This window comes from Homalodisca vitripennis, chromosome 3 (assembly GCF_021130785.1).
Source record: "Homalodisca vitripennis isolate AUS2020 chromosome 3, UT_GWSS_2.1, whole genome shotgun sequence".
NCBI classification, from domain to species: Eukaryota; Metazoa; Arthropoda; class Insecta; order Hemiptera; family Cicadellidae; genus Homalodisca; species Homalodisca vitripennis.
The window spans coordinates 172326531-172346651 of NC_060209.1; the positions used below are offsets into that span (position 1 = coordinate 172326531).

Below are 20121 nucleotides of genomic sequence, written 5' to 3' on the forward strand. Positions count from 1 at the left end.
CAGTGTTCTATCAGTTAAGAGTGAAGTACGTATTGTCTGGACCAGTGAGAGCCAACTAAGATTAGATGTGATAGCATTTAACCATATACCACGAAGTCTACCCTCAGTCCGCGGAATAGTATTCGTAATAAATAGTTTGTCACTTACAAGGTTCAAGTTGAATATTTCTGTAGCTTTAATTACAAATTGTACGAGGTCTGGGAGGGACGAACCTGAAGTCATAGGCAGGGCTCTAATCATTTCGCGAACAACAGAAGGAAATGTCGCATCACTATCTCTATTATGGCTTGAGAATAACTCGGCAATCTGTGAAGACACTACTTCTGTAGTGCGTTCAACTGTTGTTTGTGTAAGTTGTTGCATAGCCACTATCAAATTTTGTATATTCGGATCTATTATTGTTTGTGAAGGTGTGTATGTTATGTTGGACTGTACCTCAGATTGTTGTGTGACTGTTGGTGTGTAACATCAGTCGAGGCTGCTGTAGTTTCTAATTTGGACTCATTAATATTTTCGTCTGAGTCGATTTCACCTAATTTATATTTTTCTTTAATATAAGCACGAAGCTGAACTCTCATTCCCTCAAGTGTACCTGCTGGTGTGATGCCCAATAGAGAGCATTGATCCCGGGCCTGAGTTGCTTTTAACTCTTTAATCCACGCTACAGTTTTGGGGATATTGTCTGATTTATACATATTTAAAGAGAGCGAAAATAAGAACACAATAAGCTATACAAGGGAAACTGGTACCAATATGTTTACTTTTATAATTATTAGACTAGAGGAGTCTGAAAACAATAACAGTAAAAAACAATTATTTCAAACAACTTGGGCCGACCTAGCTTTGAGAAAAATACAGCAAACCAACACCTACTGGGAGGAAAGAATCAGGTAGTTACTTTAATAAATTATAAATTAGTTTTATATTGATGTTAAAAAGTTTAAGTAGTTTAATTTTTATAAAATGTACTCTGTAAATTAGCTTGTATATCTCTTTTGAATAAACAAAAAGTTATTATATTCAAATTGCATTGTTAGACTTATAATTATTGTAACAACTGTTTAAGTACCTGAAACAAACGCTCGTATCCAACATTAAACATATTTCCAAGCGAAGTGATATTTAGAACACAAAGGTTAAGATTCTACCGAAAGTAAAATATTGGCTATAACAAAAATAACAAAGTCACCAACTACCTTACCTGTATTCGTAACTCAAGGTTAGTTACAAATGATCGTCGCAAGCTGTAATTTACACAAAACAAAAGCACCAGTTATTATTATGTGTTTAACACTAACTAATATAACCAACATCTAAACGTATATAAGGCTAAGTCGTAAAATAATTTAAAGAAATCATACGGTTTACAATTTATTTAAGTGAAAACGAAAACAAATCTGCATTGACTTACAAAGATAACGTACGTATAACCTTAAAACATTGACCGGAAATAATAAAATATTCGTGCTTAACAGTAGTAGTAAAATCTATATTAATCTCTTCAAATCTACAATGTAGAGTAACATAATTATACTTCGTTATCTACGGAGTGATACAAAAACCGGATCTGAGGAACTCTGCTTACGCAATTACGTGCTTGCACGGCAAACTGACTAAACTTGTGTCGAAAAATATTACTGCAGTTCCAAAAATAAGAAGATCAAAATCAGATAAAAATATGAAGTAAAATAATTATAACAGTTGCGAGCTTAGCACTATAAGTATAATTACAAGGAAATATGAAAAATTTAAATATTGAAACTGTCTTGAAACGAAACGAGAAATTCTTGTTTGAAACAGACAGACAGACGGAAATTACGAACTCCGTGATAATAATTTTTAAAAGACTTAATCCTTATGAAAAACTTGAAAAAGGAGTTGTGGCTGTAATAAATAAATGGACAGTTATGTAAATAAAAGTTAACAAAGAAAAATACTGCATAACACCTATAATTAGTGAAAAAAAGTGTTACAGTCTAATACAAAGTGTACTTCAGGTTACTAGTATCAAAGAAAATTATAGAACTTGGTTAAACAAATCGTTACTCTGCTTAGTTAAAGCTTAAAGGAGACCCTACTGTTTGCAGTTATTAAAAAATACTAAGTTATTTAAGAAATACTTTATAAAAAAAGGGCAAAAAATTTAAAATTATTAAGGTTGAGCTAAAATTGATGAAAAATGTTTAAATTAAGAGAAAAAAAAATGTTTAATTCAAGGTATGTAAGAGAAGTTTATAAATTGAGCTTAAATTAACCCTCCAACTGTTGTTCATCAAAATTTTGATGAACACAACCCAATTATGATTGTTCTTCATCAAAATTTTGATGAACAAACATTCCCTTGCATAATCACTCATTACAGTATATTCCGGCAACGTATCGATTCAATTCATGCACCATTGGATTCGGGAAAAAAAAAGCCTAAGGAATACTATAGTTTTATTCCTCTTTGTATTGTAGTTGCAATGTACCAAGTTCGTAGTTTGGAACGTAAAAGATGTGACAGCCATGTTGTCGATGCCGTCTGAGTTGTTGATGTGACGAGTCGTGTTTATTAGTAAGTTTTAGTAGGTTTATTTGTGTTTTTAGTGTTGTGTTTAGTGTGTGGTGAATTGTTAAATATTGCAGTAGTGCAAATAAATATATTTTAGAATAAATACATTTTTCGAAAATTTTTCGCAAAAGTTTTGAGTAATGACAAAATGAAACTTTTTTCGACTCTTCAAAAAAAAAGTTATGGAACTTATTTTACTACTGCTGTATAGTTTACTTCATTCTGAGTAATAAAATATGCAATATAACATGTATTGAAGTAAAAATGTATTAGTAAAACTTTTATTAGCAAACTCTTACATATACACCCTATTTTCACAATTTATGCGCATCGCTGCTTTTTGTTATATAGTGTTATTATAGTTTCATAAATGTGTAAAATGCTTATGTGTTTCTGAAACTAGAATAAATTTGACATAAAATGGATATCTCACTTTTATAGTTTTCTTACTATAACTTGGTTTGCTAGGTATGGTCCCCCCCAAATTAAAAAAAAAAAATTAAATTTTGAATTTCATGGAAAAAATTTTTAGTCAACATTTTTTTAAGGCCAAATTTAAATACTAATATTATTATATGTTTAATTCTGAACACAAAAATATATACTTCTATATATATTACTTTTAATTTATATTTTTAATAAATTTGTTAAAAAACCCTTGCACGAGGCTCGAAAACATGCTGCCACTACAGGAAAAAATGACTGCCAGTTGGAGGGTTAAATTACTAAAACTAAATTAGTTATCTGATCGGTTGGTGAAGGTCGCTGCTTCCCTCGTGGCGTCGGTCGCTGCCCTGTGGTGACTTACGCCATTGTTTGAAAAATTACCACTGTTATTCGAAAACAAAACAAAAATGGGACAGTAAGCGTGAAATTGAAATTAATGCTGGTTAGGAATGGTGTTGAGAATCCGAGGCGAACGGCTCGCGCTACCAATATTTGCGACCTCGTGTCGTCGCGACCGGAAGGGGGGACCTTCCAGAGGAATAATCCGTGGATCCGCCACTAAATTCCCTCTATCCAAAACCTAACCAGCTTTGATGATTAAATAATAACTAATAATTTGGATATAGTACCGAAAGGTTCCCTAACAATTATATCAAGTCCCAGGCCACGTACACTCACTCCTACCGTCCACTCCACCCGATAGCTGCACCACGACTGTCCCACAACCTCCGGTCCCTGCCTGCTAACCTAGCAGGAACCATCCTACCAGAACCTGTCCGGAGGAATTCCAGATGGTAGGAGGCTCCTATTGTTTGAGCTAAGGGCTAGAGGTCGGCGCAGCTGGCAATTGCGTTCGCGGCTACAGAAGGATTACGCGCGCCAAATTCAAAAACTGTAGCGGCACTCGCCGCAAATGGCAATAGCCTTATTTAATTTCAATAAACATTGAGTCACAAAAAGTACTTGCTCCGCCGGGAGGATGTGCTACCATTACACCACAGAGCGCTTACTTTTTTCCGATTCAATTATTTTGTATTTGGCCGTATCTGTCACATATGCGTTTAAATAAGCAAACTAACACATGATCGGAAAACCAAATACCTGTCAAATGACTTTTATTTACATTAAATTGTATAAATGGCAATAGCCTTATTTAATTTCAATATATATAAAACAGCTTAATTCAAACTAACTATTACAACAAAACATATTTAATTCAATGGTAAAAATTATAAATTTTAAATAAAAACAATGTTACATTTTAACAATTTTAGCTAGGAAGAGAAAATTACAAGTTAATAATAATATAAACTATCATATAAAAAGCTTAATTTACTTAACTCCAAATAATTGTACTGCACATATTAAATCAAAACATATTTTCATTTAACCATATTCAGAAGAAAAAAAAATATTTATAGCCTAATCAATACATAGTCATTTGGAAATGAAAAACATATTTAATCCAACCTAATTAAAAACTTAAATATCTTAATTAAAAATGAATATAAATTATAGCTCAGGGCTTGTGGAATGGGGGGGGAAGCAGGCTAGACACAGGGCTACATCACATTTCTCACAGGCAATACTTGTGCGCTTACATTTTTTCCTTCGTATTACATCTTGCACATCTACGAGAAGAAGTGGGAATTGGAAAATGTTCTCCAACATTAATAAGGTCTAAATTCGTTACCTTTCTACCAGTTACTTTGTTTGCGGTTACTGAGGTATTAGCTTTTGGTGTTCTGCTACGGAAATTCCCCAATGAGTTCTGCTGCCAGCTTTTCATGGAAAAGTAGTTGTGTCATTGGTTTTTTCTATACTCAGTTGAAATATACTTATACAAAATAAATGAGTTGACTATGACAGATTCTAAAAGAAAATAAAAGATTTTTAACCACCATTTTCTTGAATTCTAGGCTATTCCATAACATGATTTGTTTATACTTCAAAATTATCTCTAAATATATCATGTAAACTTTCAAGCAAAGTCATTATTTTTTGTTTATAACTTGCATGCCCAAAGATATTCGTCTTATCTGATAATTTTGTCTTCTAGAGGAGAATATCCATATTAAAAGTGTATAACACCAATTCAAAATATATAGGCCTAAAGATAAATTTTTTATAATTATTATAAAATTACCATAATTTAGGACAAAATTCTTTTAGTGTGATATTTAATTTGTTTCAAGAGTCTATATGGCTAATATAATTTAAAAACAAAGCATAATGTAAAGTCTCATATATCACGACCAATGCTAAATAATTTAAATGTATTAAAAACTCTTTACTCAGCTGCAGTTAAAATCGTAATGGCAAACAGGATTTTCTCTGATGGCACTATTCCTAGACGCACGCTGGTCGCAGAATGAGCCACTTTTTGTTGTTTATCTCGATAGAGTGCAGTACAAATTCCGTTCACGTCTATTTCATGTCCCAACATGTCAGGTGGAATTCCAAGAATGGCTAGTGCTGACAAGGACTATATTCGCCCATCCGTATGAGCCAAACTTACCTTAATTGAAAGTGGTTGAAATATCAACCACCGTGCGTAAACAAAACAATGTATTTTTGGGTGTGCACAAGGAAGTTTTCCAAGTGGTCGATATTTCGACCAGTGAGCGTTAAGGGAATTAAACATAATTAAGGCAACCTATAAAGGGTTAAGTTTTAAAAGAAAAGTATCACACGCAATACTTCTTGCTCTGTGGTGGGGGACAAGAACAACGACTTGATTACAGATTGTAGTGTAGTAGATTGTGTTGACTCGCTTAGGCCAAGAGAAATATTGCTACTGGTGTCATGGTACTGACCTATAGTCGAGAAGTCGTTAAACATATTGGCAACCCTGACAGGATCCCTAACTTCATTACCATCAGAATCAAGCAAAGTGGGGAAAATAGTATTTTTTTCTTCTGGAAGCCTTGCTGTCATTGATGAGAGTCCAAATGGTTTTTGACTTATTTGCTGATTCAGAGATCCTACTCAGGAGTTGATCCGACTTAGACTTCCTTATTGCACTTTTATAGGAACGTCTTAATTTTCTGTAAGCCAATTTGGAGGGATGTAAGGATTCCAAGTCCTTCGTAAAGGAGTACCAAAACCGTAGCTGATCCTTGAGTCTTAGAATTTCAGGACCCTTTGTGAAGATCTTGCTAGAAGAATTAAAAGGGCATATTTTTGTCTTTATCAGAGAAAAAGTTACTTCAAAGTAATAAGAAATTAGATTTGTAAATTCATTAAATCTATCATTGAAGTCCCCTGATTTAAACACACTACTCCATGTTTCATTTTTTAGAAAATGCCTGAATGTTTGAATATTGCAGGAGGTTATCCTTTAAACTTAGGCAAAGGTATGGTCTTAGCTGGGAGGACGATCACAGCTTCCTGGCCATGATGATCCGATAACGCAGTTATCACCACATTGCTATTTATCAAGCTAGGATCAATGTTAGTAAAGATATTGTTGATTGCAGTTTTTGAACCCTTAAACTCCCTGGTGTAAGAGGTTATGGTATGTCTTAGACCAAATGTTTTCATGATATGAATAAAATGTCTACTGGACACCTGATTACTCAATAGATGTATGTTGAAGTGTCCAATAACAAGTCTATACATTCACAGAATAATTCATTCACATTTCATTTGTTAGGTTACATTGGTTTCAATGTCTTCATTGATACTACCAAAGGTTACATTCAATTCACTTGCCTACTGAGTGCAGATTTGAAAATTGTTGGCATGTGAGTGAAACCTAGTAAAAGTTATGTCGTTTGTATATAAAGCGTAAATAATGGTCCAATTACAACAGTTTTCCAATCAGATATGACACACTGCCGTCTACCAACAAAATAAGATCTCACCCAAGAAGTAAAAGAGAGTCAGCCTCCCATAAAAAACAATATTTTTTAATTTTTTTAACGGGTTGGGGGCAGCTCTTTTACTCTACGAATCTTTGTCTCAATGACCCCATTTTTATATTTGCAATATTAGTGTTGGGTCTTTTACACTACTAATCGTTGACTCAACGACCCTTTCTGAAAAAAATAACAAATAACAGAGAGTCTTTTACTCTACGAAGCGTGACAACGACCTGATTTACTAAGAAAACTAAAAGTTCGATCAAAAGGTTCTTTGTCACAACAACGACCCATATACAGAATATAAGGATAGAACTACAAATGGGTTCGTTGACACAACGACCCTTTTTCCATATTTTTTATGATTCATTAAATTAGGCCGTTTACACTACGGATCTTTGTATCAACGGCCCAAATATAAATTAAAAGTTGAAAAGTAGAAAAAGGTTCGTAGAATCAACAGCCTAGTTTCAGAATAAGTTGAAATATATGCATTAAGGGGTCATTGACGCAAAGACCCTATAAAGCATCTAACCTCAAATAAGACATTCTAGGGCGTTTACTCAACTGATCGTTGTCTCAACGCCCCCCTCCGTCCCAAACAAGCGCTTTAAAACGAAACAGGGTCAATCAGTCAACTCCTAGCCCGGTACGCATGAAGGCACTGCGTCTGTGCCGAGTGTAGTCCTAACATCTGATATAAGGGTAAATACTTTGTATAAGTATTATATGTAAATATTTTGTTTATTATACGTGTATATTATTGAACTAGATTTAAAGTCTGGTAACAGTTGTATTTATAAAATATAAGAAATATTTTTAAGACATACCGTACATTTCTTGTTATGATTCCCATTTCTTGTTTATGTATTCAAAATATATTTCACTCATGTACATAAACTGAAATAATGTAACTGTCATTCATATTTCTACTTCTGTCGGAAACAGGTTGAGGTTTCTAATTATTATTAAATGGTTAATCAAACATTACCCAACGTTCAAATTAAAGTTAAAATGAAAAACGTTGCAAACAAATGAAAACACTAATACTAGATTTTGACAACTACAACTCCAAACATGCACTATGAGGAATTCGATTGACAGTGCCGAAGCCACTCATCTGAGAAGGACGAAAAATTTAATTTCTGTATGTCTGTATGACCGCAAAAATATATAAAAAAACTAATTGATTTATATATGGTTATTGATTTATAGTGATCACTTTTAAATTGCTATTGCGGTTAACCATACAGTGACGGGAAAATCGCAGAAGAAAATAAATTTGTAAGCAAACTGTGTACAGTTATATGACATTTTTAGATGTGGCATGGTAACACAAGTACCCTATCCATCTGCAAGATATTTCTAAAAATGTCTTTTTTTATGCTTTAAAATTTTATATGAATCTTCATTTATACATAGACAAGAAGGATCTCCATTTTGGCGCATGTCTACTCATGCTTTTCGGCTGAGCGTCATTGTATCCTGTCATTCAGTAGACTAGCACACTGATTTCTGTATGTCAGGGGGATGTAAAAAATTTCTTTCTGTATGATTATCTGGCTGAGGTATAGACTTGATATATATCATGCAACTTCAGCAAAGCCTGTTACGTGACAAGTGGTGCGCCTACTTCCTGCCTTGAAATAATAATAAGTTGTTCGTTACAATTACTGAAATGATATCTAATCAGGGTACATATAAATTAGGCTATTTTAATCTAAACTTGCATACTAAACACGTAGCTCAATGATTTTAGTTTATACAGTATGTATGTATCTACAGATTACATATTAATTAATTAACTATTAATGAACTTTATGCTTGGCATTATTATGAACATTGCCGGTTTGAATATACATACACATTAAAAATATATTATTAATTTCAATAAAAATTGAATCTCAAAAAGTACTTGCTCACCAGGACTCGAACCCGAATCTCTCACTTTCCGGGTGAATGTGCTACTGTTACACCACAGAGCCCTTACTTTTTACGATTCAATTATTTTTTATTTGGCCATATCTGTCACATATGCGTTCGTTTAAAATAACTAAACTAACATATGATCGGAAGACCAAAACACCTGTCAAGTGACTTTTATTTACATTTTATGAAATGTGTATAAATGACAATAGCCGAATTTAATTTCAATAAACATTGAAATCACAAAAAGTATATATATGCATATATGTATACACACACACACACACACATATATATATATATATATATATATAATATATATATATATATATATATATACTGTACATGGTGTCAATTAAAAACCTTCACCACAGGTATTAAAATACTTTTTGGGATTTTTTTGAATAATAAAAAAAGATTCCCCCCATTTTCAAAGGGGGGAATCTAACAATTTTTAAATTGCAACCCATATCTTGTAACACATTATTTTAATGGTCTATTTAATAGAAACACAATGACAAGAATAAACCATCTCTACGACGTTCCTAGCTAAAGTTATGGGCAAATAACACCTTAAATTTTAGGTTTTCACTTCCTCCTTTATCTTTTCAGTTGAGTTTGATCAGTTGGTCGCTTAATTTGTCTAAAGATATTTTAATCAAGCTTAGTTTATCGTCTTTCCTAAACCAACGCCCAGAATATCAATTGTTAACGACATTTATTCAATACCACTTCGACACACAACACAACATTACAAAATATTGCAATCGCAAGCACTGCCAACGTACGCTCAGTTGTCCATCAATGCTCAGCTGTTTATATTTCACATTTCAACACTATGTTTGGGATTTTATCCTTAAAATAACGAACCCACGTCAACTTAGACTTATTTATTGTAGGTGTTGTTTTATTTCTATCAGCATAGAATTTTCAGAGTTTGATATAGAGGGTGACTGTTTTGATGATGAGATCGTTTGAGTTCATACAGTGATGTTGTAAACCTATTCACTGATGAGTTTCCAGACCACATCAATCCTATTACAAAGTGTGCAGTGGCAAGGATAGTACACCGCTTCAATAAGGCACATGGTGTTAAAAACTGGCCAAGTTCAGATAGGCTCCCCACAATTCATGAAGACAAAATATTAGATGTAATGCAACATTACGTAGAAAATCCCCATTTATCCCCATTTGGGAACAGCTGCTTTGCAGCATAATGTTGTAAAAAAACAAGTCCTCGTCGGGAATAAAAAAAAAAAAACCTTTTAAAGTTCAATTATTACAAGAGCTTGACTTTAAGTTGAGTTTTTGTGCAAATATGATGAGTAAACTAGACACGGAACCGGAACTAACTACTAAACAGAATATGTGATGAGGCCACATTCATAAGCAATCGTACTTGTAAATAGGCATAAGTGTCGGTATTGGTCCGATGTAAATCCACATTGGTATATTGAAGCTCATACATAATATAATATCCGTAAAAATTTAATATTTTGGCAGGAATAATTAACACCACGTTAGTTGAAACGTTCATAATTGATGGAAATTTAAACACTGAAAATATTTAGAAATGCTTGTCAATCAGACAGGAGACCCGGCAACATTTGGTTACAAGATGGTGCACTTCCACATTATGGATGGCCGGAAATGTGCGACAATATTGGACAATACTTTCCCCAAGAAGGTGGATAGGTCGAAGGGGAGCTGTGGAATGGCCAGCAAGATCTCCTGACTTCAATTCTCTAGACTATTTCTTCTGGGGCCACATGAAAAATTTAGACTACCAAACGAAGCCAAATGTATATTCTGTAATGAACAAGTGGTACATAGTAGCTTTATAATTGTTATAAGTATTGACATGCGTACCAAACTATATAAAATTTTGGTGTAATGGTACTGCCATTTAATTATGGTAACTAATTCTAAAAATATGGATCATCTGTCAGGAATTTTTCTCTTAAGTCGATGTATTATTGTCATGTTATTTACAACATTGTTTGCAAATGATAACAGAGTCTATTTTGAAAAGTATAACGGTTATTTGTTAGTATTCAATTAATGTGTACCTCTGCTTAATACATACGCACTTTAATATTAAAAAGTTATAATAAGTTTTCTTCCTCCAATAAGTAAGTCCCTGGCATCATATTAGGTATATTGTAACATATACGTACTTGAATTCTACTTCCCGTGTGTTTTATTTTTATTATATCTGATTGGAGTTCAGTGAGTCTAGGTGAGTTACTGTAGTCGACACTATATACATCGTCTGATATCAAACCTTTCTTACCACTCAGTAGCTAATCCCATCATGTAACTGTAGAATATTTAGCGTATCAACTATAATATGTAATCGATTGGTTAATTACAATATTATGGGAAATTTTACACAAAATATATTTTATATCTGTATATACGGATGTAGAAACTAAGTACTTACTTGGATGATGGTTCTTATGAAATAATAAGAATTCAATCAATAACTCTAATTTAACAGTGCGAAGGGTTCTAAGTGTGAGCTGATACAAGCTTATATAACATTTGTGTATTATTAAAATTTATTAGTGTGAAGACCTATTTGGTATTTTTCCCCACATATACGATTTTTTCTATCATTTTAAATTTATTTATGTGACAGAGGCGTTACGTGGTGTTGCTGGTTCTACGGTGCGTGGCTATGCTAGATATTACAGAGAGGAATCAGACTCATCCAGTACAGGTAGAGGAAATGGGTTCTTCAAGATCGAACCATCATGAATGCTCAAGAACGAATTGTCTTTGGCCAAATATCTGTATTTGGATTTCTAAGTGAAATGAGTCACCACGTTGGTGTGCAACACCCACTAACAACAGTTGGAGGTGCAGAAGATGAACAACTTGTTTCTCTTAATAAGAATAATGTCCCCACCCCCCCCCCCCCCCACCCCCCCCCCCCCCCACCCCCCCCCCCCCCCACCCCCCCCCCCCCCCACCCCCCCCCCCCCCCACCCCCCCCCCCCCCACCAGTGAGATGGCAGGAAGTTTACAATTGCCATCTCTACTCCGTGTCCATGGCCACGGCTACTTGGGGGGTCCTGAGAATCTTCCCCCCCCATCAGGGGATCCTGGTGGAGTTGTGGGAGGCTCGTCACTGGGGGGTGCCCCACCGGCACCTCTACGCTCCTCACCCTCAATCAGAGCTAAGTACCGGCCGGTCTCATCTTCGTCGAATACTCTCAGAGGAGTCTTCTCCCCAACCAGTCCGATAGCTACATTCTGTAACAATCAACACCACTTATATAAAAGTAGCCAAATCTAATAGTTATTTAACAATAAATGCTATGGGAACCATAACCATACAGGTTATTACATTTAGTTAATATTCTAGATATATTTGTTTATACAAAATCAAGCTATTGGAAGTTCTCATGGTAACACTGAACAGAAAGTTTCTGCATATCTTCACCGAACATGTCCCCAGTACTCAAAACCACTCTCTTAGTTCAAATTTTCATATATATATATATAATATATATATATATATATATATATATTTATTTTATATATATATACATTGACAAACTCTCCTGTAACATTTTGGGAATTTGTCCTGTGTGCCAAGAAAAACAAAAACTACAATATAAGCAAGAATCAGAAATGCTTAGTTTACTGTCAATACATATGTGTATTTCAGTATTTTTTATTTCATAAACCAGTTAACTCTTTCTGGATGAAATACTGGCACTGCCCGTTCAGCTGTAGTTCCACTAGCGGACGAAACAAGAGCACTGCATGGCTGGTGTACTACAACATATTTCATTGACGTATGAGATTTTGATACCTACATTATAATAATCGGTCCATAACTAATGTAATTATAAGCTTTTAATAGTTATAATGCACAGTAAAAGATGCTGTAAAAAAATAAATAATGAAAATTTTGCAATTGGGAAACAGATCCTCTTAATCCTAGTAGTGGAAGTCACTTTACTTTTAACCCTTCGACTAGTAATCCTAAAACAAATTCTGGAACGCCCTACATACCATCCGCAGTAATCCCATAGCCATGTGGGAAATGCTATGGTGCTAAACGGTTTTCACAATAATGTTTCGTGATGAATAATCTCTCGCCTGAATACTTATGTGATCTAGCAGAATAAATTAGAAACACTTTCAAGTAGCAGTAGTAGACTATATCGCAGTTGGTCTTTTATTTATTTATTTCAGACCCAATATAATACGATATGACGGTATTTAATGAGATGGTCTAAGTAATCAGCTGATTCTATTTCTGTTTGTGTAATGAACACAGGTTGTAACCTCACTTTTACCTTATGAGGTGACCTGATTGTAAACATTTTGTTGTGTATACCGTGAGTAAATAAACCTGAGGACTTACTGTGACTTAACTCTGAAATCTAGACAACCCAGTTCATCTTGAGCCTCTTGATAAACCTCAAGACATTCCTAGGAGCTAAAAAATCCCACCTAAGCAGGTTTTAGAAATAGAAATGTCCTGTGCAGGTATCTCCCTGCAGAAGCAACAGAAGCAGGAACTCAGAGATACCCATCTTAAACAGGTGATGATTAAATGGGAAATTTTCAGTCATCATACTAAAGAACAATCTGATGTCTAGTCTGCCGAATCCAAGAATAGCTTTGCTGTCTATCGATTTGGAGTCCCTCGCTTCACACCTGGGAGACCCCGCTCCCCACCATTAAAGAGAAGTCTCCTCAGCTATCTAATTTATGATTCAATTTGAAGGTTATTTTTTATGATGGAAGCATTGTGAAGGAAACAGGATTTTTCCGGAAATTTGCCATCGTTCAGTGAAACAAGAAATCAGTAACACTACGTTTCGAGATCTGCAATCTGATCTCTTCTTCAGGTAAAGAACTAACCACCATGTTGTTTGTCAACTTCAGATCTCGAAACATAGTGTTACTGATTTCTTGTTTCACTGAACGATGGCAAATGTCGGGAAAAATCCTGTTTCCTTCACAATTTATGATGATGTTCTTGACATAATACTTAGCCAAACCACAATAGGGCTCCGGGTCTACGAGTTGCGATATAGCTCCAGCTTTCACTAACGTATTCTCCATCTCATTCTTTGAATGCGGACCACTGTTCGTGGTCTCATTGTTTCATGGCTTCTTCCAAGTTTATATTATATCATTAGTTGCTTTGTTCTTCTTTCTTAATATTATCTGTTTCTAGACCTCAGTGGTCACACTACAGCCACAACATGATATGCAAGTATCCACTAAGCCTGGCAAAAGGATGAAAATAACCAGCTAAGGAATGTAATTATATTTTTAAATACTAGGGGAGTTTGCATGAGATTTGGGGAAGTGTTCAGGGTTAGGCTAAGGCTATGACAGGTAGTCAGAATTGGCAACTTGTGATTTCATGTACTGTCACTATGGTGTTATAAAACGCTAAAAAAAAAAAGGCTAAAAACTTTATTTTTTAATTTATAGCCTCTTATACTTCAGTATAACTGGGTTATAAATATCCGCTATTTATATCCTGGGAAATATTTTTATATTTTTTAATCCATAGTTAGATCCTAAAAGGCTAAATTATTTCTACAATATAAACTCTAACTTAACCCTCCCAGAACCAGCCATGCAATATTTTGATGGCAGAATAATATGCAAAAAATACCAGCCAATCAATATGTAGATGGCCATTGTTTCTGTACCAGCTTATAAATATCATCTCTCTTCAAAGGCAGGAAACAGGACAAGGGGGATACACAAGAAAAAAGTAAACTCACTACATGGGGTTGGCTTGTAATGCCTTGATCCTTCAACCTACTTGGATGTCACAAACTGCAAAACTCTATATAATTTAGGAAATACTTGAACAAAACTATCTTCTCAAATAACCTAGAACATAATTTTCAGTTTCTCACTAGTTTTCAGTACCTGTCAAGCAAGTTTTAAGATATCTGTCCGTGAACCGATCTACATTATAATACCACAGTTGGCTATTCTGATTGTTTTTGAATTTATAATACCACAGTTGGCTATTCTGATTGTTTTTGAATTTAGTTAATAAACTGAGTCCACACATTTCAATCGCCATCATTCTCAGAAAAGTCACACTGCTGAATGACTAATTCACACCAATGCATCTTTTTTATATAATTGATCAAACGTCCTGATCATTATTACAAATAATTCCTGCCATATTGAATGAACTACAATCAAAATAGAAATGTAAAAAAGCTCCAAAAACACATTAAAAAAACTATAAATCAACAAGAGTCTGTTTTTAACGTCCAGGTTGACAGTCCAGAGTGTAGTAGCAATTAAAGAGCACAACTGTGTATTTGTAGTAGTTCAAATAAACACTACTTGAGGCCAATCTTACAGCTGTAGTGAAGCAGTTGTTTGGCACGTGATAACATGTTTACCTTTGAGACACTATGATCTAAGTTTTTGAAATGAGTTTCTATTGATATTTTTAAAAACTTAAGGTCCATGTTAAAAGCGGAGCCTCAAATGTATGGCTACAGATATACTTCACTTAATAAGGTAAGAAGGCATTTCATTTAACATTGTGAAACTGCACTATAGATGAGCCACTTTGGAAGCGACCTGCGTGAAGATTTCTTGCACATAGGGGGGAGGGGGGAGCAGGAGCTTGACCACGCCTATTGCCACCCCCTCTTTCAGTACTGGATCTATTTCCTTTACAAGACAAGTGGGAACCGAGCGCGATGGTGTTTTTGGAGCATCATGCTATGTTTTGTTATTCTCGTTGTTATGGAATAACAAATATTATTATTTATGGTAAGAATAGTCTATTTTAATATATGTTAATATAATTAAGAAGTATTTAAGCGAATGTTTATTGTTAACAGCTGTTGTTATTATTACTGGCTTTGTAAAACAGTTGTTATGTAACACATACCCTACGAGTGGTAAATAGTGGCGACTGAAGAGTGATTAGTAAGAAATGTGGAGGGGGAAGTGAGTCCACGCTTCTTCTTCCTCTCCACATATCTCTCTCTCTCTCTCTCACTCCTCCCCCTCGCACTGTTCACTTAACAGGTCACTTTCAAAGCGACTCATCTATAGTAACTGTAGCTGAATCACTCTAACCTTAGAGTTGAGGTCAATCTCGTTGGGCAAGGTGTCTCGTAGAGCGCGCAGCCCATGTTTCAGCAGCTCCTCCACATCACAGCTGGGAAATTTGTCCAGGTTCTTCTCCAAGTAGGTACGGGCACTCTGGGACCGAGATCCTATAGCCATAGCTTTACAGTCGTAGAAATTTGCTGAGGGACATGTCTGGTAGATGTGAGGTCCTTGGTCCTGTCAACACAGCATATTTCTCATCATGTACCATACCCGAAACTGATGCTATTTACATGTGCTAAGAGATTAAAAACTTAACAAATCTACGAGTATTTTACTATTTAACATGGTCACAGAGGGTGGCATTATATGTTCAATAGATGGCTTGTACCGATGACAACAAATGTGTATGAATTGCCTGCTTTCTCTTAAGCTGCAGACCTATTATTATTTAATAATATGTTTAAACCCTTTGACCACCAGAGTAATTTTGCCAATTCGCATCGGAAACCGACGCGCGCATTTTGTAGTGCGTTATTTAAAAAACTGCCACCATTACGTCCGCTAGTTGTCAAAACAGCCAAGGCCAAAATTGACAACTTGCAAAAAGTTTAGTAAAATATCAATTATTCCACTAATAATTGAGATATCTACGAGGTCCAATCAAAAAGTATCCGACCTCGTCGTGTATCGCGGCTTCTGCTGCCAATAATGAGATAAGATTTGTTGCGACAATAGTTCCTACTATGATAAGGAAAGGTACAAAGTCTTATCTTGATCCCCCTACTGGTTCGCCGGAGACGGGTCAGTATGTACTGATAAGTCAAGTGCGCGTATCGGTTTTCTCTAACTGTGAAGATGACGGAAAAAAGTGGAACAACGTTATTGCATTAAATTTTGCGTGAAACTCGGAGAAAAACAAAGTGAGACCATTCGAAAAATTCAGCTAGCATTCGAAAATGAGGCAATGAGTGTTACGCAGATTAAAGAGTGGTATAACCGTTTCAAAAGTGGTCGAACCTCGGCAGAAAGTGATGCGCGTTCGGGCCGACCAAAAACAAGTCGAACTCCGGAAATCATCGAGAAAGCAAAAGTTTTGATCTGTGAAAATCGTCGAATGACTGTGGAGGAAGTAAGTACTGAGTTAGATGTCAGTTTTGGATCAGCTGAAGCAATTTTAACGGATGACTTGGGATTGCGCCGGGTAGCCGCAAAATTTGTGCCAAAATTGCTGACAGACGAGCAGAAGCAACGGCGATTGGATGTTGCCGAGGACATGCTGCAATGTTGTGAGGATGATGCGGACTTTTTGACATCGATAATAACTGGAGACGAAAGTTGGGTCTATGGATATGACCCTGAGACCAAATTTCAATCATCACAATGGCAGTCTCCCCAGGATCCTCGGCCAAAAAAAAGCAAGGCAAGTTCGAAGCAATGTCAAAGTGATGCTTACTCTTTTTTTTCGACCACTGTGGAGTTGTGCACCATGAATATGTCCCTGAGGGTCAAACTGTGAATGCACAGTACTATTTAAGTGTCCAACGTCGTCTCCGAGATGCGATTCGCCGCAAAAGACCTGACTTGTGGGCGTCTCAAAATTGGCGGCTACACCACCACGACAATGCGCCAGCTCATTCAAACTTTTTTGGCGAAACACGGCACTCCGCAAGTTCCTCAGCCTCCGTACTCTCCAGATATGGCTCCATGCGATTTTTGGCTCCCCACCTCAAAAAACCATTGAAAGGCACCAGATTTGAAAGTCGAGAAGCAATTATGAAAAAAACGACGGCTGATCTCATGGCGATGCCGAAAAAGTGATTTTTCAAGACTGCTTCCAGAAGTGGAAACGTCGCTGGAATCGTTGTGTTGCTTCTCAGGGTGCTTATTTTGAAGAAAATTAACGCCAGCTTTTTTCAGGTAACTTCAGTTTTACGTTGCACCAAAAGGTAGGATACTTTTTGATTGGACCTCGTACATAGGTTTTTTTGGTATTGGAAGCAATTAAATTCTGCACTAAATTACTTATTATATATCAAAATTTAAAAAAAATTAAAATCCTAATATATTTGTTAAAATATTTATAACCCTATTAGCTTACACATTTTATTCAAGGGTACCATCTAAACAACCTTTCTAGACAATTTCAGTCTAAAAAAATAAAAATAATTTCAACCTTTCTAGAAAATTTCAGTCTAAAAAAATTAAAAATAATTTGTTTACAACACTTTTATTGAAATTATTAATTTTTTCACAAAATATACTATAAAATAAAATCTGTCCTTTGACACCAGTACATATATTGTAGTCCTAGTTACTCTTTATAACAGTTTAATATATTAAATAGTAAGACAAAATTCAAAATAAAATTAAAAAATTCATTTAAATACCCATAGTAAAAAAAAAATATATATAATAATACGCCGACCACATCGGCTCTCAGCGGGTTTTTACGATCTAACTGCAGAGCCGATCTAATCAGCTCTTGGCGGTGTAAGGGTTAAGTTATTCCATATAAAAGTTTAATTATATTTCTATTATCATAGTGATATTATTTCTTCAACTATATATAATGAAATAATGCTTGAAACAGCTGCAATATGATAGATAACTGGAATCTCATCTTTTGCTCTATGGTAAGTTCTTTTAACATTGTGAGCTGAAATACTTTATTACAGTAATAAACTTGAACTATTCAGCAATATATGGAACTCTGCTCCAGTATACTTATAGGCCTATATGTGAGGCTGGGAACATTCACAAATTGTATCAGGTTTAGGGAGCAACAAAAATTGAAAATTTAAGCTGAAGTACAATTGAATCTCTTTGAACTTGACAAGATTCCTGAGGCCCCCAAATGTCCATTTTTATATGTGTTATTTTAATGTAATTTTCATACTATGAAAGAAAAGGAACAATGTTCTAATCTGACAAATGTGAGCCTGTTCTTTTTAAGCTATCAACACTCATTCTTATAATATAATATAAATTATAATATTTTGTATGCAATTTGATGTTTGAGACATTAAACTATCTTTCTCAATAAAGAATTATAATTACTACAGTATGCTATATGATTTTCAAAACTCTAAATTTACGTTTTCATTACATGTAATGCACTTAAGTTTATCCAGCAAATTTCATGTTAACCCTCTCCCGCTCGCATTGTTTCCAGGCGCTCATGGTGCTTCTAACCTCAATTAATTCGCTCTGCCGGTCGCGCTCGGTAAAAATACGCGGCGCCTCAACTTACACACATTCTGTCATTGTAATTAACTATAATTATATATATTAATTATTTTACTATATATTGGTTCAATGAAGTTGACTGTACGAGACCAGGGAGGGGGCACACGGACAGCTGAGAGCTGGTGGCGCGGGGTTGTTTGTTGCACAGTTACTTGGTGAAGGTCATTGTCTGGCTCGCCGTCACTGCCACTGTGATCACTCCGAACTACATTCTCAATGCCACCAACCATTTCACAAGGCTCTGGTACATCACTACACTCACTTGAATCGTCGCAATCACTACTAATAACGAGATCGATTTCACTGTCAAGAAGTGTACGACTACAACCCGCCATTGTTTCCGCACAACTAATACAAATAGCAAAATAATGGAATAAATTTACTGTAAACGTAAAGTGAATGCTCTCCTGACAGCAAACAACCCGTAGTAGTACAACATATTGCTACTCGAGAGCAGCACTTATCGGCTCTAGTAGATAAAGCAGTGCGTGCCGATCTGTGCCGTTTAAGCTGCAGTGGCTATGTGGTGGCCGTGCCGATTCATGCCTTGCGAGCGAGAGAGGGTTAACAATGTCATATTCAGAATAGAAAGAACCAAAATATTGGACGCCGAGAAAACAAAACTACAGTTTTAATTCTTTTACTGAGATAAGACTTCAGCATCTCAATGACTTTCCACGAGAATATCAAGTGACTAAATTATCGTATTGTAGAAACTATTAAAAAGGATTGTAAATTAAAGGAACAGATAGCTGAGAAGGTTAAAACTTTGAACTCACGTCGAAGCCGGCTACGAGGAGTCCCACTCCGAAAGGGCGTCGGTCATAGCGTTGTGTGCAGACTTGCATCTTGTTACCAACGATCGACAGCAGGCGGGAGACTGGCATCAGGTCATCATGACTGTACTTGTAGTTGAGACACTCTGTACGCATGTAGCGGCTACCAACAGTACAACATTGCTATCAATATTAGACCTTAAAAACAGAAGTCCCTCTCTGTGAGATAGAAACA

General features: G+C 35.4%; 1 protein-coding gene across 1 annotated transcript in view; it reads right to left on the reverse strand.

Annotated features, from left to right (window-relative positions):
- Nucleotides 1-11830: 11830 nt before the first annotated feature.
- Nucleotides 11831-20121, reverse strand: part of LOC124358472 (proteasome subunit alpha type-1-like) — a 28533-nt gene continuing 20242 nt past the window's right edge. The window contains 4 exon segments of the mRNA XM_046810766.1: nucleotides 11831-11872; nucleotides 11875-12048; nucleotides 15889-16098; nucleotides 19890-20049. Of these exon segments, the coding sequence (XP_046666722.1) occupies nucleotides 11831-11872; nucleotides 11875-12048; nucleotides 15889-16098; nucleotides 19890-20049 (586 nt within the window).